Source organism: Sceloporus occidentalis, unplaced genomic scaffold, assembly GCF_023333645.1.
Source record: "Sceloporus occidentalis isolate IW3139 unplaced genomic scaffold, rSceOcc1.0.p SCAF_2, whole genome shotgun sequence".
In the NCBI taxonomy this organism is placed as follows: Eukaryota; Metazoa; Chordata; class Lepidosauria; order Squamata; family Phrynosomatidae; genus Sceloporus; species Sceloporus occidentalis.
The window spans coordinates 107,610,783-107,628,072 of record NW_028316982.1 but is presented as its reverse complement, the minus strand read 5'-3'; the positions used below and the strand labels follow the sequence as shown (position 1 = coordinate 107,628,072).

Genomic DNA, 17,290 nt, shown 5'->3' with positions numbered 1-17,290 from the left:
GAACAAAAGGATGTATTTTAAAGTCAATTTTAAAAAAGAATAGAAAATAAGAATACTATACACATACTCAGAGATATTTTAAGAAGCCAATTATACAGTACATCTGTCATCAAAATGGAACATTCCTCACAGGAATGTTACTTAATTTATTTCTTTTACAATCCTTGCTGGGGCATTGGGGATGAATCAAGTTTGCTGGGGTGTAACTCCATTGCACACCTATCACATTTGATGCCATCTCAACAGTCATGTCTCCATCTTGTAGAAATCTGGGTTCTGGGGTTTGGTGATATATTTAGAATTCTCTTTCTATTCCTGTAGATCAGGGAGAGTGCACTACAGAATTCCAAATTTATTACCAAATTACAAATCCCAGGCTTCTTTAGGATGGAGTTATGACAATTATTATTATTATTATCATAATTAAAGTGGCATCATACTGTTATGTTTGTCCCATACAGATACACCCCAAGAAAATATCCTGAATTGGAAGAACTGACCCTGGTCCAAAACACACTGCAGAAATCATCCAGTTTGAGACCACCTTAACTGCCCTGGCTCAATGCTAGGGAATTCTGGGAACTGTAGTTTATAGACATTTAGCCTTCTCTGTCAGCGAGCTTGGTGCCATAACAAACTACAATTCCAAGGATTCCCTAGCACTGAGCCAGGCAAGTTAAAGTGGTCTCAACCTGGATTATTTCTGCAGTGTGTTTTGGACCCCAGAAAGCATTACTTAGGTCTCTTGGATAATCTGAAGGCTACATTCAGAGCCAGTCAATGCCCGATGGATCCTTGACATTACAGCAGAGCATTAAATACACCAGGGAAATTCTGTGTATTGTAGTCCAAAAAGGATTTTTCCCTAAAGCCTGGATCATTTGCCTAAATTGGCTACTTCTGGGTATGAAAAATGAAGGCTCTAGACCCAATAGGCTACACACATCTACACTCATCTGTATCACTTCCTTCAACAATGCTAGAAAATAGAGACCTGACAAGCCACTCGAGATATTACTGCTAAAGGAACAGAAATATGGGTCAATTTGAACAGTTCTTTTAGATTCTTTAAAGGCTTATTATTGATTTTTATATGTGCTTTCTGTTTTGACGTTTCTTTTAACATATCTTGTTGTGTTTCAAAAAAATGGTACAGAAAAACCACATAAACAAATCAACACTTTGGCTATATGATAAGGCTTCATGAAGTATCTAAAAAGTATGAATGCTGACATTTGTATCCTAGCTGCCTGCCTATTCCAGTGCCTTTGTAATAGTTCACGCTCTGAATCTTCTATGCTGAATTCTCCACTCTTTTATTATTGTGCTTATGCTTATTACTATATTTCTACTAATAATTATTAGTTATGTTTAGTGCCCTTTTACCCAATGAGCTCAAAGCATAAATGGCTCTCTACCTCACAATAACCCAGTGAGGTAGTTCAGGCCAAAAAAGAGTGACTGGCCCAAACATATAGCTTAGTGAGGATCTGAACCACACTCCCACGTCCTAACAACTATTGCAGCTACTGCAGAACACTATTTTTTTATCTGAAAGTGCTAATATGGGATTAACTTTTACTTCTAAAAACAATACCTCCATTACAGTGTTTGCATTAGTAATAATTCTGCAAGTAATACACCAGTTACAAATGTAAACTCAAATCAAGGATTGAAAAAAAAAAAGCCTGCAAGGGAAACTTGACATGTTACATCTATCCTAAGCAAACTGCAAACCCATTTCAACAAGGTGCTTGCAAGGTGATAAGCAAATCTGGCTGGTACATCCATATACTTGTCCTTTGAGAGGTTGTACCACATGTCTAGAAATTCAAAGAGGGTTAAGATAATGAAACTCAGTTTGCATTAACCATGGATACACAGACTGGTCATAGCATGATTTCAAGCTAACATCTAAGTGAATTTCCTGAGAAACAGCACATACCCTTGCAGTGAAGTCCACAGCAGCACCCCGATTTAAAAGCAATGTAGCTACATTGATATTCCCATAGTGGGCAGCTATGTGGAGGGGAGTAAAGCCACTCTGAAAAGAGAAAGAAAGAAAGGAAAATAGACATACAGCAAAATATATAAATTATTCTTTTTCAAATGCCTTTTAGCAGCTCCTAAAACGTATGTATTGCAGCACAGAGTTCAATAAGCAGAATACCATCCAGAGAAACAGTGCACATTCTTATCCAAATTTGAGTGACTATCCTAATCTGTGAGTTGTTTGAAGACCATGAATACAAATACACTCAGCAGACAGAGAAGATGTGTTACCAGAACTATTCTGGGAAAATAGAAGCAGGGTAAGATGTTTGGCTCTTATAAGAGGAATATACCAAAGAATATTAACAGAGTGAAACTGTTATCCCTTCACTTTCATAAATCAATTTCTTAATAGAAATGCATACTTATTATTAGTATTTTACAATTCTTGAAAGTATAACACTTGACAGAGCTTCCTTGTATGAGTTCAGATGAAGTCACTTGATAATAAATAGCTGAACAGATTTCATAAATTCAAAGCAGATGCAAATTAAAACAACATCAAAGTCCATTTTAAACAGAGATGAATATGAGATATATTACTAATAAAATAATAGGGTTCCTTCTATAAAAGATAAAAGAGCAATCTTCCACTGTGTCCAATCACACAGGGTTAATCTTATGACATCCCAAGTCTCATTAGAAAGTGCCTAGCCAATCATACCTGTTCAGTCAGTTGTTTCTAGGTCATTTTAAGAAAAATCCCCCCAATAATAGGCTAGAACATGCAGCAATTCAATCAGTCCCCAGAATGTGTGAAACCTCGGAGAGAACTTGACGCATTTCTAAAGTCATCAGCAAGCCTCATTAGCCATGCCAACTGCCACTGCCTCAACTTGAAGAGTTTTTAACAAATTTGATTCACCTGGAAGTATCCATCCCCCCACTTTTTTTTTTTTTATTGACACTGACGATAAAGTGTCATGCAGGAACCTAAAGGAACCACGTCCTGGATGCAAAAGTGTGTCAGGGATGTCTGCAGCTCACAACACAGCTGATAAAACAGCACACTAGCAATGAAAACCCAACCACATTCCTCTTATGCAAAATTGCTCTTCTTAGTGGTAACAATTAAATCCAAAGGAAGCTTGCATGTCCATTTTTAAAAACACCTGTTTCAGCTGCAGAAAGCCCTGGTTTGTCTAGAACTACATTCTTCTCTAGCACATGCTACTTGGTTGAGACTAAAGCAGGTCTACTCCTCTAAAAGGCAATGCAGAGAAGAAAAGGAAGGAATGATGCAGCAGCTCTACATTGTGAAAGAGTGATGATGCATATATATTTATATATAGATATATATATATAATATTTTTATATATACCTCGGTTGTTCTATTCACCATCATCTAGGTTAACACATTTGGAAGCAAAGAAGGGGGAAAAAATGAACGGTTAGTTCTCTACTGGTGATAATGGATGCAGAAAGCTTTGTGACCGCTGTATGGGCACTACAACGAAAGCACAAATAGGCACAGAAGGAAAGCAAGGCTGAATGGCAGGCTATTTCCCTCCCGAACTATGAAGGCGTGTGCATTAAAAAAAAGAGGTTTCATTGTTTGCCCATGGTAAGAATCAAGATTCAAGACAATTTCCTTTTCCATTTCAGCCTTCAATCCTACCCCTACATCTAAAAAAACCTCAGGCTTCAATTCTACACCTACTATTACCAAAGAAAACTAAGCATAGCTGTTCTCTATGTGATACAGTAGTGTGATAAAGAAAAAGAGTTCAATACAACACTACCTCTTAATTTAATCATTTGCTCTCCATTGTGTCTATCAACATTTGTTTCTAATACTTAACATCTTGTGATCTGTAATTATTTTTTCCTTCATGCCTGTTGGTACAAGATAAAATACTGATACAGTAAACAAGCTTTCACAACTTATGACCCACCATGCCAAATGCAGCCCCCCAGCTGAGAGACCCTAGGTGGCCTGCTAACAACTAAATAAACTCCTTGACTCTTCTGTCTTCACAAGGCTCCAAAAGCAGATGGCCTGGCAAACCACACTCCAAGGCTGGTGGGTTAGTTGGAGGATCACAAATGGGACCGACCCAGCTTTCAACAGTGCAATATATTAAACTGTATTAGGAAAACCTGGAATAGACAAGGATGTTTATACACACATCTCTACACATTAGTTAGGAAAAAGATTTTATAGATCTCCTTCAGCACATCCTGTTAAACAAACAAAACAGAATAGGAACTAACCTTGGACTCCACATCAGCATTGTGGTCATTCTGCAGTAGGAGTGCAGCAGCCTTGGTATCATCCTTGCGTGCAGCAATGTGGAGCGCTGGAAGCCGAACTTTCCCCTTCGTGTCATTTTCAAGTAACAAGGAAACCACCTGGTCATGGCCCTGCTGAAGAGCCACTGCTAGCGGTGTGAAGCCATCCTATCAAATGAACATATAACCATCATCAAGCAGAGATGCCTCTAGGGAAACCAACATTGATGCACTGTTTTGCATGCAGTAGGAAGGGCTAGCCATAAACAGAGATGCTCCTGGATCAAAGGGAAAGTACAGCATATCCTGCTAGGCACAGACTGATTTGGAATATTAAATGGACTGTCAAATTAACTAAGGTAGCCATCAAAATTTGTGTACGCATGGTATTCAGTATGCAGTTTTTGTGGAAGGGCAGTTTCAGTCAATGTGCAAATAAATAAATTCTAGAATTTCACACACACTTTTTAGTCTCCCCTGTTACCCTCAGATTCACCAAAGTGTGTGAAAAATCAAATAACCTGCTGCACTCAAAACTGTATAAGATACCTTTATAGCAGTGATGTCCAAACTCTGGCCCTCCAGGTGTTTTGGAATTCAGCTCCCAGCATCCCAGACCATTGGCCAAGGTGTCTGAGGCTTCTGTGAGCTGTAGTCCAAAACAACCGGAGGGCCAGAGTTTGGACATCACTGCTGTATAGTGTAAACATTAGATGATTTCATTGTGAAGCTCAATTACTATTATTTTATACAAAGGGGTAGTGGAATGGCACACCTCCATCATTCATATAATTCATTATGCTGTTATGTAAATTTATCATTTTAGAATGTACGAAAGGAATACTAACAAAAGGAATATACAAAAGGAATACTAACCTCTGTGGCAAGGCTTTGACTTGCTCCATTGTCAAGAAGAAATTTAACCACTTCCAGGTGATTTTCTTGGGCTGCCATATACAATGGTGTAAACCCATTCTGAAAACAGTAAAGCACAACTTCAGCCCATCTCTGAAAACTTAAAGTTTTGTCCAAGAAACTATTTGGATGTCTCTTTAGCAGCCATTTAACCTCTCAGTGTATACATGCAGATAATGAGATCATGGAGTACCAGAAAAGAATAGACCAGTGCAGACTGCAGGTGCAGGATCACCTTTTTGAATGTGCAACTCTGTAACTTTCTTTCATGAGGATATTTTTGACATCATGCTAAATTAATCTCAATGAGTCCACATCAATGGAGAACAGGGGGAGGAAGTGTATGAGCCTTGTGTATATAATCCAAGTCTTGTGCATATAGTCCTACTTATACCATAGTTTAATGTTAATATGAACTAAACCTATATTTTAAAATAAAATAAAAATATTGTTTTTCAGATGCTCTTGTGTGAGTGTAATGCTGGCTGAGCAATCAAAAGCTATTGATTTCTGGAGGAAAGAAGAAAGAATCAATGCCTGGAGAAATGCATGGTTAGCTTCAGGAAAGAATTCTTATGAGGTTCCTCACACCCTTTTTGCTAATGTAAGTAAATGATCTACAGTTTATATATTTTCCCCACATATTACAATCTTCAGATTAATCCTGCTTAGAAATGTGAAGGCCTGGAAAAATGGACTCACACCATAAGACTGAAGGTGCTATATGGCCAGTAACAAGAATGTGCCACTGCCTCCCACTTTTCACCTGCCATAAATGAGGGCTGAAACAGATGGTGCTCCACTGAGCATCAGATCAGGGCCACCGCAATCACACGCTCTGGCTTTTTTCCAGTACAAAAGGAAGTGTCAAAATGCCGTTCCTTTTTGCGCCTGAAAAAGGATGGCTTTTCTGCTGAAGCAGTGGCTTTTTTGCATTCCTGTGGCATGCGGCATATGAACGCCACACTTTCAGAGTGCTACAACGCTACCTACCATGTGATTGGGCAAGCAGTGTGACGCCAGCTTGGGGGCATTGTCAAGGTGTGCAGCATCTAAACACCACGCCCCCCACGCCGATGTATTGTGCCAGTTGTTTTGCCCCTGAGTTATGGGGGCTACATCAACTAAAAGGTAGGTTAAGATGGGTGAGGGAGATGTGCCATAGGTCCATCCAGTAGTACATTTTGATACATTCCCCTGATTCAGGTTCTGCTAAGTATTAAATTTGCAGAAGCGACCTGGCAACATTAATCTATGTCTTATAAAATTTTCATTACAAAACTAACAAAGTGACTTTAAATCAGCAAAGAATGTCAAATAAAAGTGTTACATGTTTTAGTTCCCAACAAAACTTCTATATTCATTTATAGGGGAAAAGGGGGGGGGGAGGAGCAAAAAACATTCCCTGCCCATGGCTTCAAAATTTCCAGAAATTTTACATTTCTAGGCCTAGCTGCTGGATTGAATGAGGTTCATTTCACACATAATGCTGAGGAAAGGGTTTCTATCAGAGTTTATGCCCTGCACTTGCATATGCACTCCTTTGCATACTTCAGCAGTTTGCCATGGGGCCATCTGAGTAGATATATTTAAAAGGTTTTAAGTTCACATCTAAACACCATGAGAATAGCTAAGAAGGAACTACAGTTGGTTCCTTTTTGCTGTATTAGGTGTGAACTTCACAAACCTTTTGAATGTTTAGTCAACCCTCCATATCCACAGATGTTTTTATCCACTGATTCAAGCATCTATGGTTTGAAAATACTTTAAAAATATATAAATTCCAAAAAGAAAACCTGGATTTTGCCATTTTATATAAGGAATACCATTTTACTATGCCACTGTATTTCATGGGACTTGAGCATCCATAGATTTTGATATGCGGGGGTGGGGGGTGGGGTTCCTGGAACCAAATCCCAGCAGATACAAAGGGCTCACTGTATCTACCCAAATGGTCCTATGACAGACTACTGCAACATGCAAGGGAGTCTACACTTACCTGGGATCCTCATTTGCACCTAAGCAATAGGTTGACAAATGTGACTGGGGCAGAAACTAGCATTATGTGCCAAGGCTTCCCCTTCCCAGAAGCCTCTACAGTTTAGTTGGCTTTGGGAAGGGCAACTGACCAATCAAGGCTTCGATTGACTGCCTTCTGAGGATTGTTGGAAGACTTCAGTCAGGTCTACCTGGAGGACATTAAACCATCCACCAGAAGGAGCTCCTGCAATCCATCCAGAAGTAGCTTCCCAATCTTCTCTTCTTGTAGATTAGATCTTGACTGTGTTACGCTTGTGCCTCATGCTCTGCTTTATCCTTGCTCTGTCACAAATTTTGGCACTTTAGGTTGGATAATACTGGAAGGAGTATCCATGTTCTATGCAAAGCCAACATCTTAAGCTCTAATAAATAAGAGTTATGGCTGCTGGTTTTTTTTTTTTAATCTATATGTGGTTTTTACTGGAGTGTGAAACCCTGATTCATTGCTGAGAGCTGCAAAGGGACTCTGCATTTAAGGAAAGTATGCCTCAGTGATTTCCTTCTCAGGCAGGAATTACATGGTTGGGATCTGTTTGCGAAAGATGTTGCAACACAAGCTTTTGCAGATCTGGTCTACTTCCTCAGGTGCATTCATCCAAGAAAACAGACCAGATCTGCGAATGCTTATGTCACAACATGTTTTGCACAGTTAGTCTCAAAGGGGCTACAAGATGCTTTTGCATACTGATGTTCCAGGCCATCGTGGTTTTGTCTCTGAATGGTTTTGATCTGTCCATTCCTAGTTGCCCCATTTCTTTCTTTTAAGGGAACATATGCCCAGATAAGAGCTGTTATGATCAACAATGATTATGAGGACTCAACCTAGGTTTCCAAATAACCAGATGGGTAGGAGAAACTCAGCTGTTCCTAGTCAGCTGCATGACATCTGGTAAAACTGAATGTGGTGTCCAACTGGAAAAAAAAAACTCTAGATAAATCCAAAGGCACATTTTTACTAGAATTGTGACAGAATTGTGCTCTTTGCCAATGTAGGCTCAGTCATGGGGAAAAAACCTGCAGCCAATAAAAATAAGCTCTATTAAGTGGGTTACTCAAGGAGTTGTTAATGTTTGATGAACTCAGACACAGGATTGGAGGCAGATGTTTAGTCAAGATTTTCTGTGTCGGGAGACCTTCAAGCAACCTATGCCATGGGCTGGTTTTATCACTGTACTGGCTTTCTGCATTTTAATTCAGATCTCATTATTATTTTATTGTTAATTTTATAACTGTTTTTAGCCTGCTACAATGTTTAAATGGACTCTGATGGCACTTTAGTGGTTATTAATTTTGTCAGTGGCTATATGCACTTGGTTCAGACCAAAATGCACAACAGAAATGAACAAATACAAGGCAGAATAGAAAACCACTAATAAATATTAATTCAGGCAGGTTTCTGGCAACTAATTGACTCAGGAACAGGCTTTTAATAGCATGAGACTTCTTTTTCTGATGTGCTTTTACATTCAGTTATTGTTTTAATATGATGATGTGTGTAATTGTGTTTTAATAATAGAACCTAATGTGATTTTAGTTGCATTTTTTTAATTGTGTGGAGAGTCATCTTAAATTGCAGCCCTGGGATAAGGGCAAGATATAAATTATAGAAATAAAAACCTGCGCAAACACTGACTTCCACTTTCCCAGTTTCTGGTTAGAATTGTTATTTTATCTAGCTTTCTCATTCATGGTATCTTTTATGCTCTTCTACTATACATGAAATTCTACTAATTCTTTAAGCCTAATACTGATCAATGGCATCATTTGTGGGGTCTGCAGGGTGCAGACCACACTAGGTGACACCCTAAGGAGGGGGACCCCACTGTTCCTAAAACATAATGTGTTTGGGCAGAAATGGGATGTGGCATTCACCTGCTTCCCTTTAAAATCCCATAAGAAATGGTATGAGTGGGATCAAGATCAGTGGGAGGAAAAAGGAGAGGCCCCAGGATTTTTTTTAAAAATAAATTTTTGAATTTCAAAATTTTAATTATTTAATTATTTAAAATATATATTCTTATAACATTTTCTTTAAAAACATTTAACCAAATTTTAACTTTAGTCACATGACTCTCTCTATATATATACATTCCAGACCACCACCACCCCAAAGAAAACAGAGACTCACCGATATTCAGGCCTCATAGGCTTGAATGGGGTGATGCCCACGAGCGCACATGGCGTGTGCGCCGCAGGGGCAAGCCCCACTGAAATTAACATAGGTTCCCCTTTCATGAATATTCAAGACCTCAAGTCGGCAAGAATGGAGGGGCAACTGTAAATATATTTAGGTTGTGTGTCTGATATTGTAATTTAAAGGTATAATTTTAATTTTGCTGCTTGTTTATGTCACAACTCTTGCAATTACATTCAGTGATATAAGGGAATTAGAATTTATGGGTAACATTAGTACAGATTTTTTTTACTATGGATTCAGTAGCATGTGGCACTGAAGGAGGTCAATGGGGGTGACACCATAATTTACCACACCAGGTGACCTTGTATCGCCACTGATAGTTTCCCCTGTAACTGTCTCAAATATGTCATCAATACATTCCAGTCTTTGTAAAAGTTTAATAACAAGTCATCTTTAACCCATTTGGTCAGTTTATCCATTTCTGCCAAACTGTATAATTTCATCAGCCGGTCTTGCACTTTTGTAATTTTTCTAGTTTTAAAAAAAATTGTGTTTTTAAAATAATAATAAAAATATATATACAAAAATAAAGATGTAAAATTAAATTTATAAAAATACAAGGAACTCTCCCTTCACTATAATACCAAGGAAGATAATTTATTTCAAAATACAAGATATTATATCTGTCTCCCCCAATGGCCATGTTCAATACAGACTATGAGTGTTATGGCCCAACATAACTAGAGTGCACCAGTCTGCGCAAAACTGCTTTAAACATTCCTTACAAACATTTTCAGAACTTTGGAAAGTTACACACACACACACACACACACACACACACACACACACACACACACATATATATATATATATATATCAGAAACCCACAGCCAGCATTCCCCCAAAAGTACTATTTCCAAACTGTTCAGTTTCCATTGATACTTCCAGTGGAAACAGGATTTATATTCTCCGTGCTGCATGGTAACCACATTGTTTATAAAATATTTTATTTCAAGAGGATTTCATGTTGGCATTGTCATTAAAATTCCATGGAAAGTGTGAAGTAGCTCATTACAGGATGATTCAGTTCTGGTGAATTAACAGAAACCCAAGACTTCTCTGTTCTGCTTTTATTCATAATTAGCCATTCGAGCCATGTAGCAATGCAGTTCAGAGGATGTTGAAGAGGGCAGCCCTTAAGCAGAAGGGTGTGAATGTTTTGCTCTGCTCTGTGTTACCTGACACTTATAAGCACAGCGGGCAGACCATTCTGGGTCATAGGAAGATGAAGGCCAGTATTTGTCTCATGCTCATTGGTTGACAGCATGGGAACCTATTGAAATACACTTTCAGAATGGATTTGGTTCCTCCCATACAACAGCTTTTGCAAGAAAAGCAGCATTAGCCCAGATCTTCTTTATTAAGAGTCTGAAATACTGCTGAGTCAAAGCTACTTCCATTGTCCATTAACATTTCCATATCCATAGATAAGTAGCTAGGTATTTTCCCCATTAGCGTGGTTTTTCATTCCTTCTTCTCCTTATCATTATTTTTATTTGTTAATATATTTATGACATGTATTAATATATCATTACCTTTATTAATAGCACTTATTGATTTATGGTTTGAGCTTAAGAAATGCCACGCTTTGTTAGATCAAAGGACCATTTAGACTGGCTGCCTTGTCCCATAGCAGACAACCAAATGCCCTATGGGAAGCCCATGACTCAAGCAGGATGCAACAGCATGTTCATATTTCCCCGAACATATGACCTCTGATGCTGGATGTAACACATAGCTATAATGACAAGTAAACATTGATAGCCTTGTCCTCTGTTAATCTTTCTAATCCCTTTTAAAAGCTGGCAGCCATCACTTCCCTTTATCTGTCCTGATCTCGGGTTCTATAAACCTCTTTCTACCCACTTTCTCCATACCATTCTTACTTTTGTATCCCATTTACCTGTCAAACATTATAACCTTTCCACATAATTGCTTTTGAAAATGTTGATTGCCCTCTTCTGAACTTTTATCGGCTCTACAATGTCCTCTTTAAAGTTCAGTGATCAAATCTGTAAAACCTGTTATTCCGATTTACATTTGACCTCACTAATGTAGTCAGATCTCGTTGGCTGTGAATTTACTCATACCCAGTAATATTATCATGTTTCTCATAGCACTGCAATGACTTCCTTTTTACTCTAAGATCTTTGATTGTATGAAATCATGCAAATGACTGAGGAATCTCTCACAGACACAACTGCACACATATGCAAAGAACATATTCTGGTGTGCATGTGTGTGTTTCTTGCACACTTAGGTCGGGCTATGTTTTACTTTATGTTTTACTGTTATTTTACTATGTTTTACTTTAAAGGCTGTTCTTACATTCAGAATTGTTTTATTATGCTAGAAGACAATCAAGGGTTTAGATTGTAGCAGGAAGAGACAGTTAGTTCACTGGGAACAATCTATCACTTCTGTGCCCTTTTCTATTCCTTCACCCATAGAGTTTAATCTTGCAAATTCTGAACAGATTCTGCATTCATATAGGTGCCCTGTTGTATTCTCCCCCAGGTAACGTGGGACTGATTTGAGGAAGAGCTGGACAAAGGCAAGAACCATGTCCAAATTTCCCCCCAACCTGGGGACAGAAAGAGCAACCTCTGAAAATGGAAGGCATGTAATAAAGAGAAAGGCCTTTTTGCAAATCACCATGCTCAGAAACATTTCCCCAGGCATTAATCACACGAAAGTGACCAGTCATCAACACATACTGCTTTAGCATTTTTAGTAAGTAAAGAAAAAGGACACAATAGATATATGTACACCAGCTCACATTTTTTAGCACTGAGACATTTCAGCAAAGCTACTTTACCTGAGACTGTGCATTGACATTGGCCCCATTCGTAACCAGCACTTTCACCACTTCAGTCTGCCCTGCCAGAGATGCTATGTGCAAAGCTGTATTTCCTTTCTGAAATTAGAGAAGGGGACGGAATGTGAAAAATGTTCAAAGCACTCCAATAGCAGATGAAAGCAGGAGGACACAGTTGAATATGTTGGCAGCACAGCAGACTCTGAGCTTTACCATTGGGGATTCTATATATATAGCCAGGTATTGCTAGGGTCTTCCTAACTATTTGGGTAAGCCCCTCGTCACAGATTTAGAATAATACAAGCACACATATTGACACACAGAAAAACATTATGTACGTAGGATCAGAGCTACCCATGCCACGAGACAGCACTGTTGTTGTTGTGTGCCTTCAAGTTACTTCCGATTTATGGCAACCCTATCAAGGTTTTTCTTGGAAAGACTTATTGGAAGGGGGGTACTTTTGCATCTCTCTGGGGCTGTGACTTGCCTGAGATCATCCAGTCAGTTTCCATGGCCTAGTAGGGATTCAAACCCTGACTCCAGAGTAGCAATCCAACTCTTAGACCATTACATCTTGTGAGAAGGCATCAAGCAAGTAGTTTTTTTAAAAAGGATCTTTTGTGTACCAGAACACGTAGCAGTTTTCTATACATGTGCATGTGAGGTGGGGGATCACCAGTTAATCCTTTTTGTATCTGTCTTGCAGTCTTCATGGAATGGTATTTCAGTTTCTTGGGGAAGATGGAGAAACACTGTAGTAAGAGTAGCCAGGGGTGGGGGTGGACTAATGTATGTGCCCTTCATTGTTTTAATTTCTTGGCCAACATACTATTTTTACTAGGAAATGGGGATTATCTGTCACAAAATCTAACAGCTGCATTTGTATGTAATGTTAAAATTTAAATCAGGCACAGAGGGCTGTATTTCCCCAAACAATCCCACAATGGAGATTCCTATAGACAAGATCCAATTACTACAGAGTGGAATAAACAAGTACCATTACAACAGGGGTGCACCATCCATGGCTCAAGAGGGCTTGATATTCTCTGACACTTGATTCCTCCTGTCAGTTTTATACAGATAGCCTCCTCTTTCCCCTCCTGTAGCAGTGTGAGAATTGCTGAATGGGAGGTGGAGAGGGAGTGGCCAAGCTGTCACTAGAATATCCCTGTGCTTCCATTCACTGGTCCAGCCTCATATGATGTCTTTGGGGCTGAAGATATTGTGCACCCCCATCATGGTAAAATGTATGTTTCTCCTTGTCAATGACCTTTTAATTAGGAGTTTGACCCTTATGCACATTAGCAAAGTAATAGCCTGAAATTTCATAATTACAAAAATCTAAATGTTATGAGCTACTACACTGCTTAGGGCTTAGAAAAAGCTGCTTGGTAATAACACTACATGAAATATGCATTACAGGACTGAAGGTAGTTTGCATGTCACAAAAGAAGTGGATTCAATTAACAGAAGTTCCATACCAAAGATTATGAGATGCAAAGGATGCTCTCTTCCGGAAAGTGTCAGATGGCAAATTCCAGCATTCCTCACCATTAGCTATGCTGGCTATGGTTGATGGGAAATGCAGTCCAAGTACATCTGGAGATGCATATGATTCTTTGAGTTAGAATCATGACATCTCAGAGCATAATATATTTGGTTTCTTTATATAGGCAATAAGGCTTCCTCCACGCCTTACTGAAAACCGACTAATGCTAACTAATACAGTACGTCTCTGTTGTCTTTTCTATCATTTTGTGATGCCATGGCCATGAATATAATAAAATTTTATTTCTATTTTCCGCCTTTCCCTGCAGATCGAGGCGGGATTACAGCAGCCAGCAAATTTCAACAATAAAAACATATTTCAACAATATTAAATACATAGCATAATACACACACACACACACACACTACTATCAATACAATACAGCTGGTTGACTCTCCGTAAAAAACATACAATACTGACAGAGGTGAGAATTTTACAGCAGGTTTGGTGGGTAGGCTCACCGGAAGAGATCCGTCTTCAGTGCCTTCTTGAAAGCATCTAAGGTGGTAATGAGATGGATCTCTTCCAGCAAATCATTCCACAACTTGGGGATCATGGCGGAAAATGCTTTGTGGGAACCTGCTAATAAACTGCTAAATGAACAAGAGAACTTGTGCAGCCTTTGATCTTCATATTACCAATACCCATTCAAAATGTAACAGATTTCTTTGAAAGTTGAGACTGGCAATATATAATTGGCAGTTTACAGGCTCCTGTGAGAATCAAGAAATAAAGTATTTCATGGAGGATCTATAATCGTCTATTAAGCATGGCCAGCGGCCATGTAGACTCAAAGATTCTGGTACTTGTAAGAAGCCAATTGAGAGCCAGCATGGCATAGTGGTTTGAGTGTTGGACTATGACTCTGGAGATCAGGATTCAATTCCTACTTGGCCATGAAACTCACTGGGTGACCTTGGGCAAGTCACATGCTTTCAGCCTCAGGGAAAGGCAATGGCAAGCCTCCTCTGAACAAATCTTGCAAAGAGAACCCCATGATAGGTTCACCTTAGGGTCACTATAATCTGGAACTGACCTGAAGGCACACAACACACACACACACACAACTTCCTAATAACCTCCCTCTCTCAACAACCTCCAGAGCCACTTTCTCCCATGATGCACAAATGCTACCAATCAGATGGAAGCATCTTTGACAGGTGGTGCTCTTCCTTTGATAAGATAAAGGTAAAAGTAAAGGTAGTCCCTTGATATGAATGTCTAGTCATAACCGACTATAGGGGTGGTGCTCATCTCCGTTACTAAGCCGAAGAGCCAGCATTGTCTGAGGACTGCTCTGGTGGTCATGTGGCCAGCATGACTGCATTGAATGTTGTTAGCTTCCAACTGAGATGTGGTACCTATTTATCTTCTTGTATTTGCATGAACTGCTAGGTTGGAGGAAGCTGGGGCTAGTGACAAGAACTCGCCCTTTCATGCAGCACTCGGCCCTTGAACTGCTGACCTCCTGATTGTCAGAATTGGTACCTTAACCACTAAGCCACCATGCCTCTAGCTAATATTTAGGAATCACCCTTCCCCTTATTCTTCCACCAACTATTGCTGGGAAGAGGGAGAAGGAATTTAGCTTCCTAAAAGTTTCTTCCACCAGAGTAACATTCCATGTTGCTCCCTGTTTCAAAGTTAGGGCTTAAGCCAAGCCGCAGCCCTATAATCAAATATGGCTGTCAAAAGCTCTTTTGGGGGAATTCTCAGAGCTGCTCTTTTTTTTTTTTACGCAAAAAATATATTAATTGCTTCTCTTGAAAATATCCAGGAGTGACAATTCACCTTTTAAGTAGCACACAAGGCCCTCCTGAATCATTTAACATCAAAACCGACCTATGATTTCCAAACTAGAAGCAGACATTTAGTTATTTTGGCAATCCATACAGGACCTGAAAGGTTCCAAGGGGAGAAAATTGACCCACAGACCCAGAAGAGTTGCCCACATAGTGAAGTCCTATGTGATATATCTGTAGCAAAGCTGTACCAGTCCAGAATGCAAGAAGGCAATCAGACACTCATTTGATCCACAAATTCAGTCACACATTGTATTCAATAATGCATGTAAAAAAACACCTAGTACAGTTCAGGGCCAAGGCTCTGTTTTGCCTTGACGTAGGAGTTTCATGTGCACAGAGAGCATTTTATGCTTGAAAATATCCAAATCTGCAGTGCTAATGGTACCACCAAGTTGCATCACATGGCGCTTCATCTCTGCCCCTAATCTTTACTACTGCAGACAGTGCAATTCAAATGAATGGCTCAGTACCAAGAAAGCAAATAAACCAGTGAGATTCTTTAATTTGCAACATTTATCTCATTTTTAAAATGTCAATGCCCAGAAGTGCATGTTAAGTGTATGAACAGCAGGCATAAGCAATACCTGGGAGCTTCATCAATCTTGCTGGCTGGAAAACTCTACTGCTGTAATGATACTTGCCACTGCCAATGTCTTTCGATGCATCAGCCTAATCTAAATTCAGTCTACTGACATGCAGGATCGAGTATGCAAATATGCTGGCATTCTGCCCCTTCATAACTTGTTTCCCTATGACCATATATATCATGGGGAACCTCTGGCCCTCCAGAGGTGTTGGATTCCAGGACTTTGGACTTTTGGACTATGACTTCCATAATCATTTATCACTGGGTTGGGCTTCTGGAAACTTAAGTCCAAAACCTCTGGAGAGTCAAAGATTCCTCAACCGTGATTAATGCCAAGGGCAGGCTGTCTGGTGTCCTCCAGATGGTTTTGGCTACATCTTCCACCAGTCAAAATGGCCAATGGTCAGGCCAACTTCTTATTAGCTTTTGGTTTTGAGGTTTCTACTGTTTTATGCTATTGGTTAATTTAAGTCAATCTCTATGTTCTTGTTATATATCCCTTAGGCATCTTTATAATCAGTAGTCTACAAATAATATTAAATAAATAAATAAAAATGCTAAGAATTGTAGACCAAAACATTGGGATAACACCACATTGGCTGCATCTGCTCTACAGAAATCATGCAGTTTGACAACTCTTTAAATACCATGTCTCTGTCCTGTGGAATCCTGGGATTTGTAGTTTGTTGAGGCACCAGAACACTCTGACAGATCAGGCAGAATACCTCACCAAACTAAAAATCGCAGAATTTCAAAGCATTGAACTATGGTAATGAAATCAGTGTCAAACTACATTAATTCTGCAGCACAGCTGTTGTCTGTCCCTGCTCTGTGTTGACCAAAACATTTCTTAATGAAAGGGGAGAATGTAAAAAATAATCTTTACTGTGTAACTGGTTTTTAAAGTCTTTTAAAAAAAACACACCACAATTTAAGTGAAAGAGACTGAATATTCTAATTCAGTTTTATGCTGAACTGAACCATTGGTGCAACTAGCATAGCATCATCTGTAATGATAGTTCATGAATGAGAGGCATTCATTTCCAATGGGCACCAATCAAGCTTTTCTTAAAAACTAGTGATTTATGGGTAT

The 17,290-nt window shown here is 39.2% G+C and overlaps 1 protein-coding gene across 5 annotated transcripts in view; it reads right to left on the bottom strand.

Moving 5' to 3' along the window:
• Positions 1-17,290, bottom strand: part of LOC149318843 (ankyrin-3-like) — a 287,610-nt gene that overhangs the window by 170,745 nt on the left and 99,575 nt on the right. For 4 of the 5 annotated variants that reach the window (XM_089510546.1, XM_089510547.1, XM_089510550.1 and 1 more), the window contains exons 4-7: positions 12,255-12,353; positions 5,161-5,259; positions 4,267-4,452; positions 1,946-2,044 (exon numbers count right to left, since the gene is read on the bottom strand). In XM_089510546.1, the coding sequence (XP_089366672.1) occupies positions 1,946-2,044; positions 4,267-4,452; positions 5,161-5,259; positions 12,255-12,353 (483 nt within the window). Of the gene's footprint in view, positions 1-1,945; positions 2,045-3,373; positions 3,398-4,266; positions 4,453-5,160; positions 5,260-12,254; positions 12,354-17,290 lie in introns of all 5 variants that reach the window. The other variant, XM_089510548.1, reaches the window with a different exon arrangement.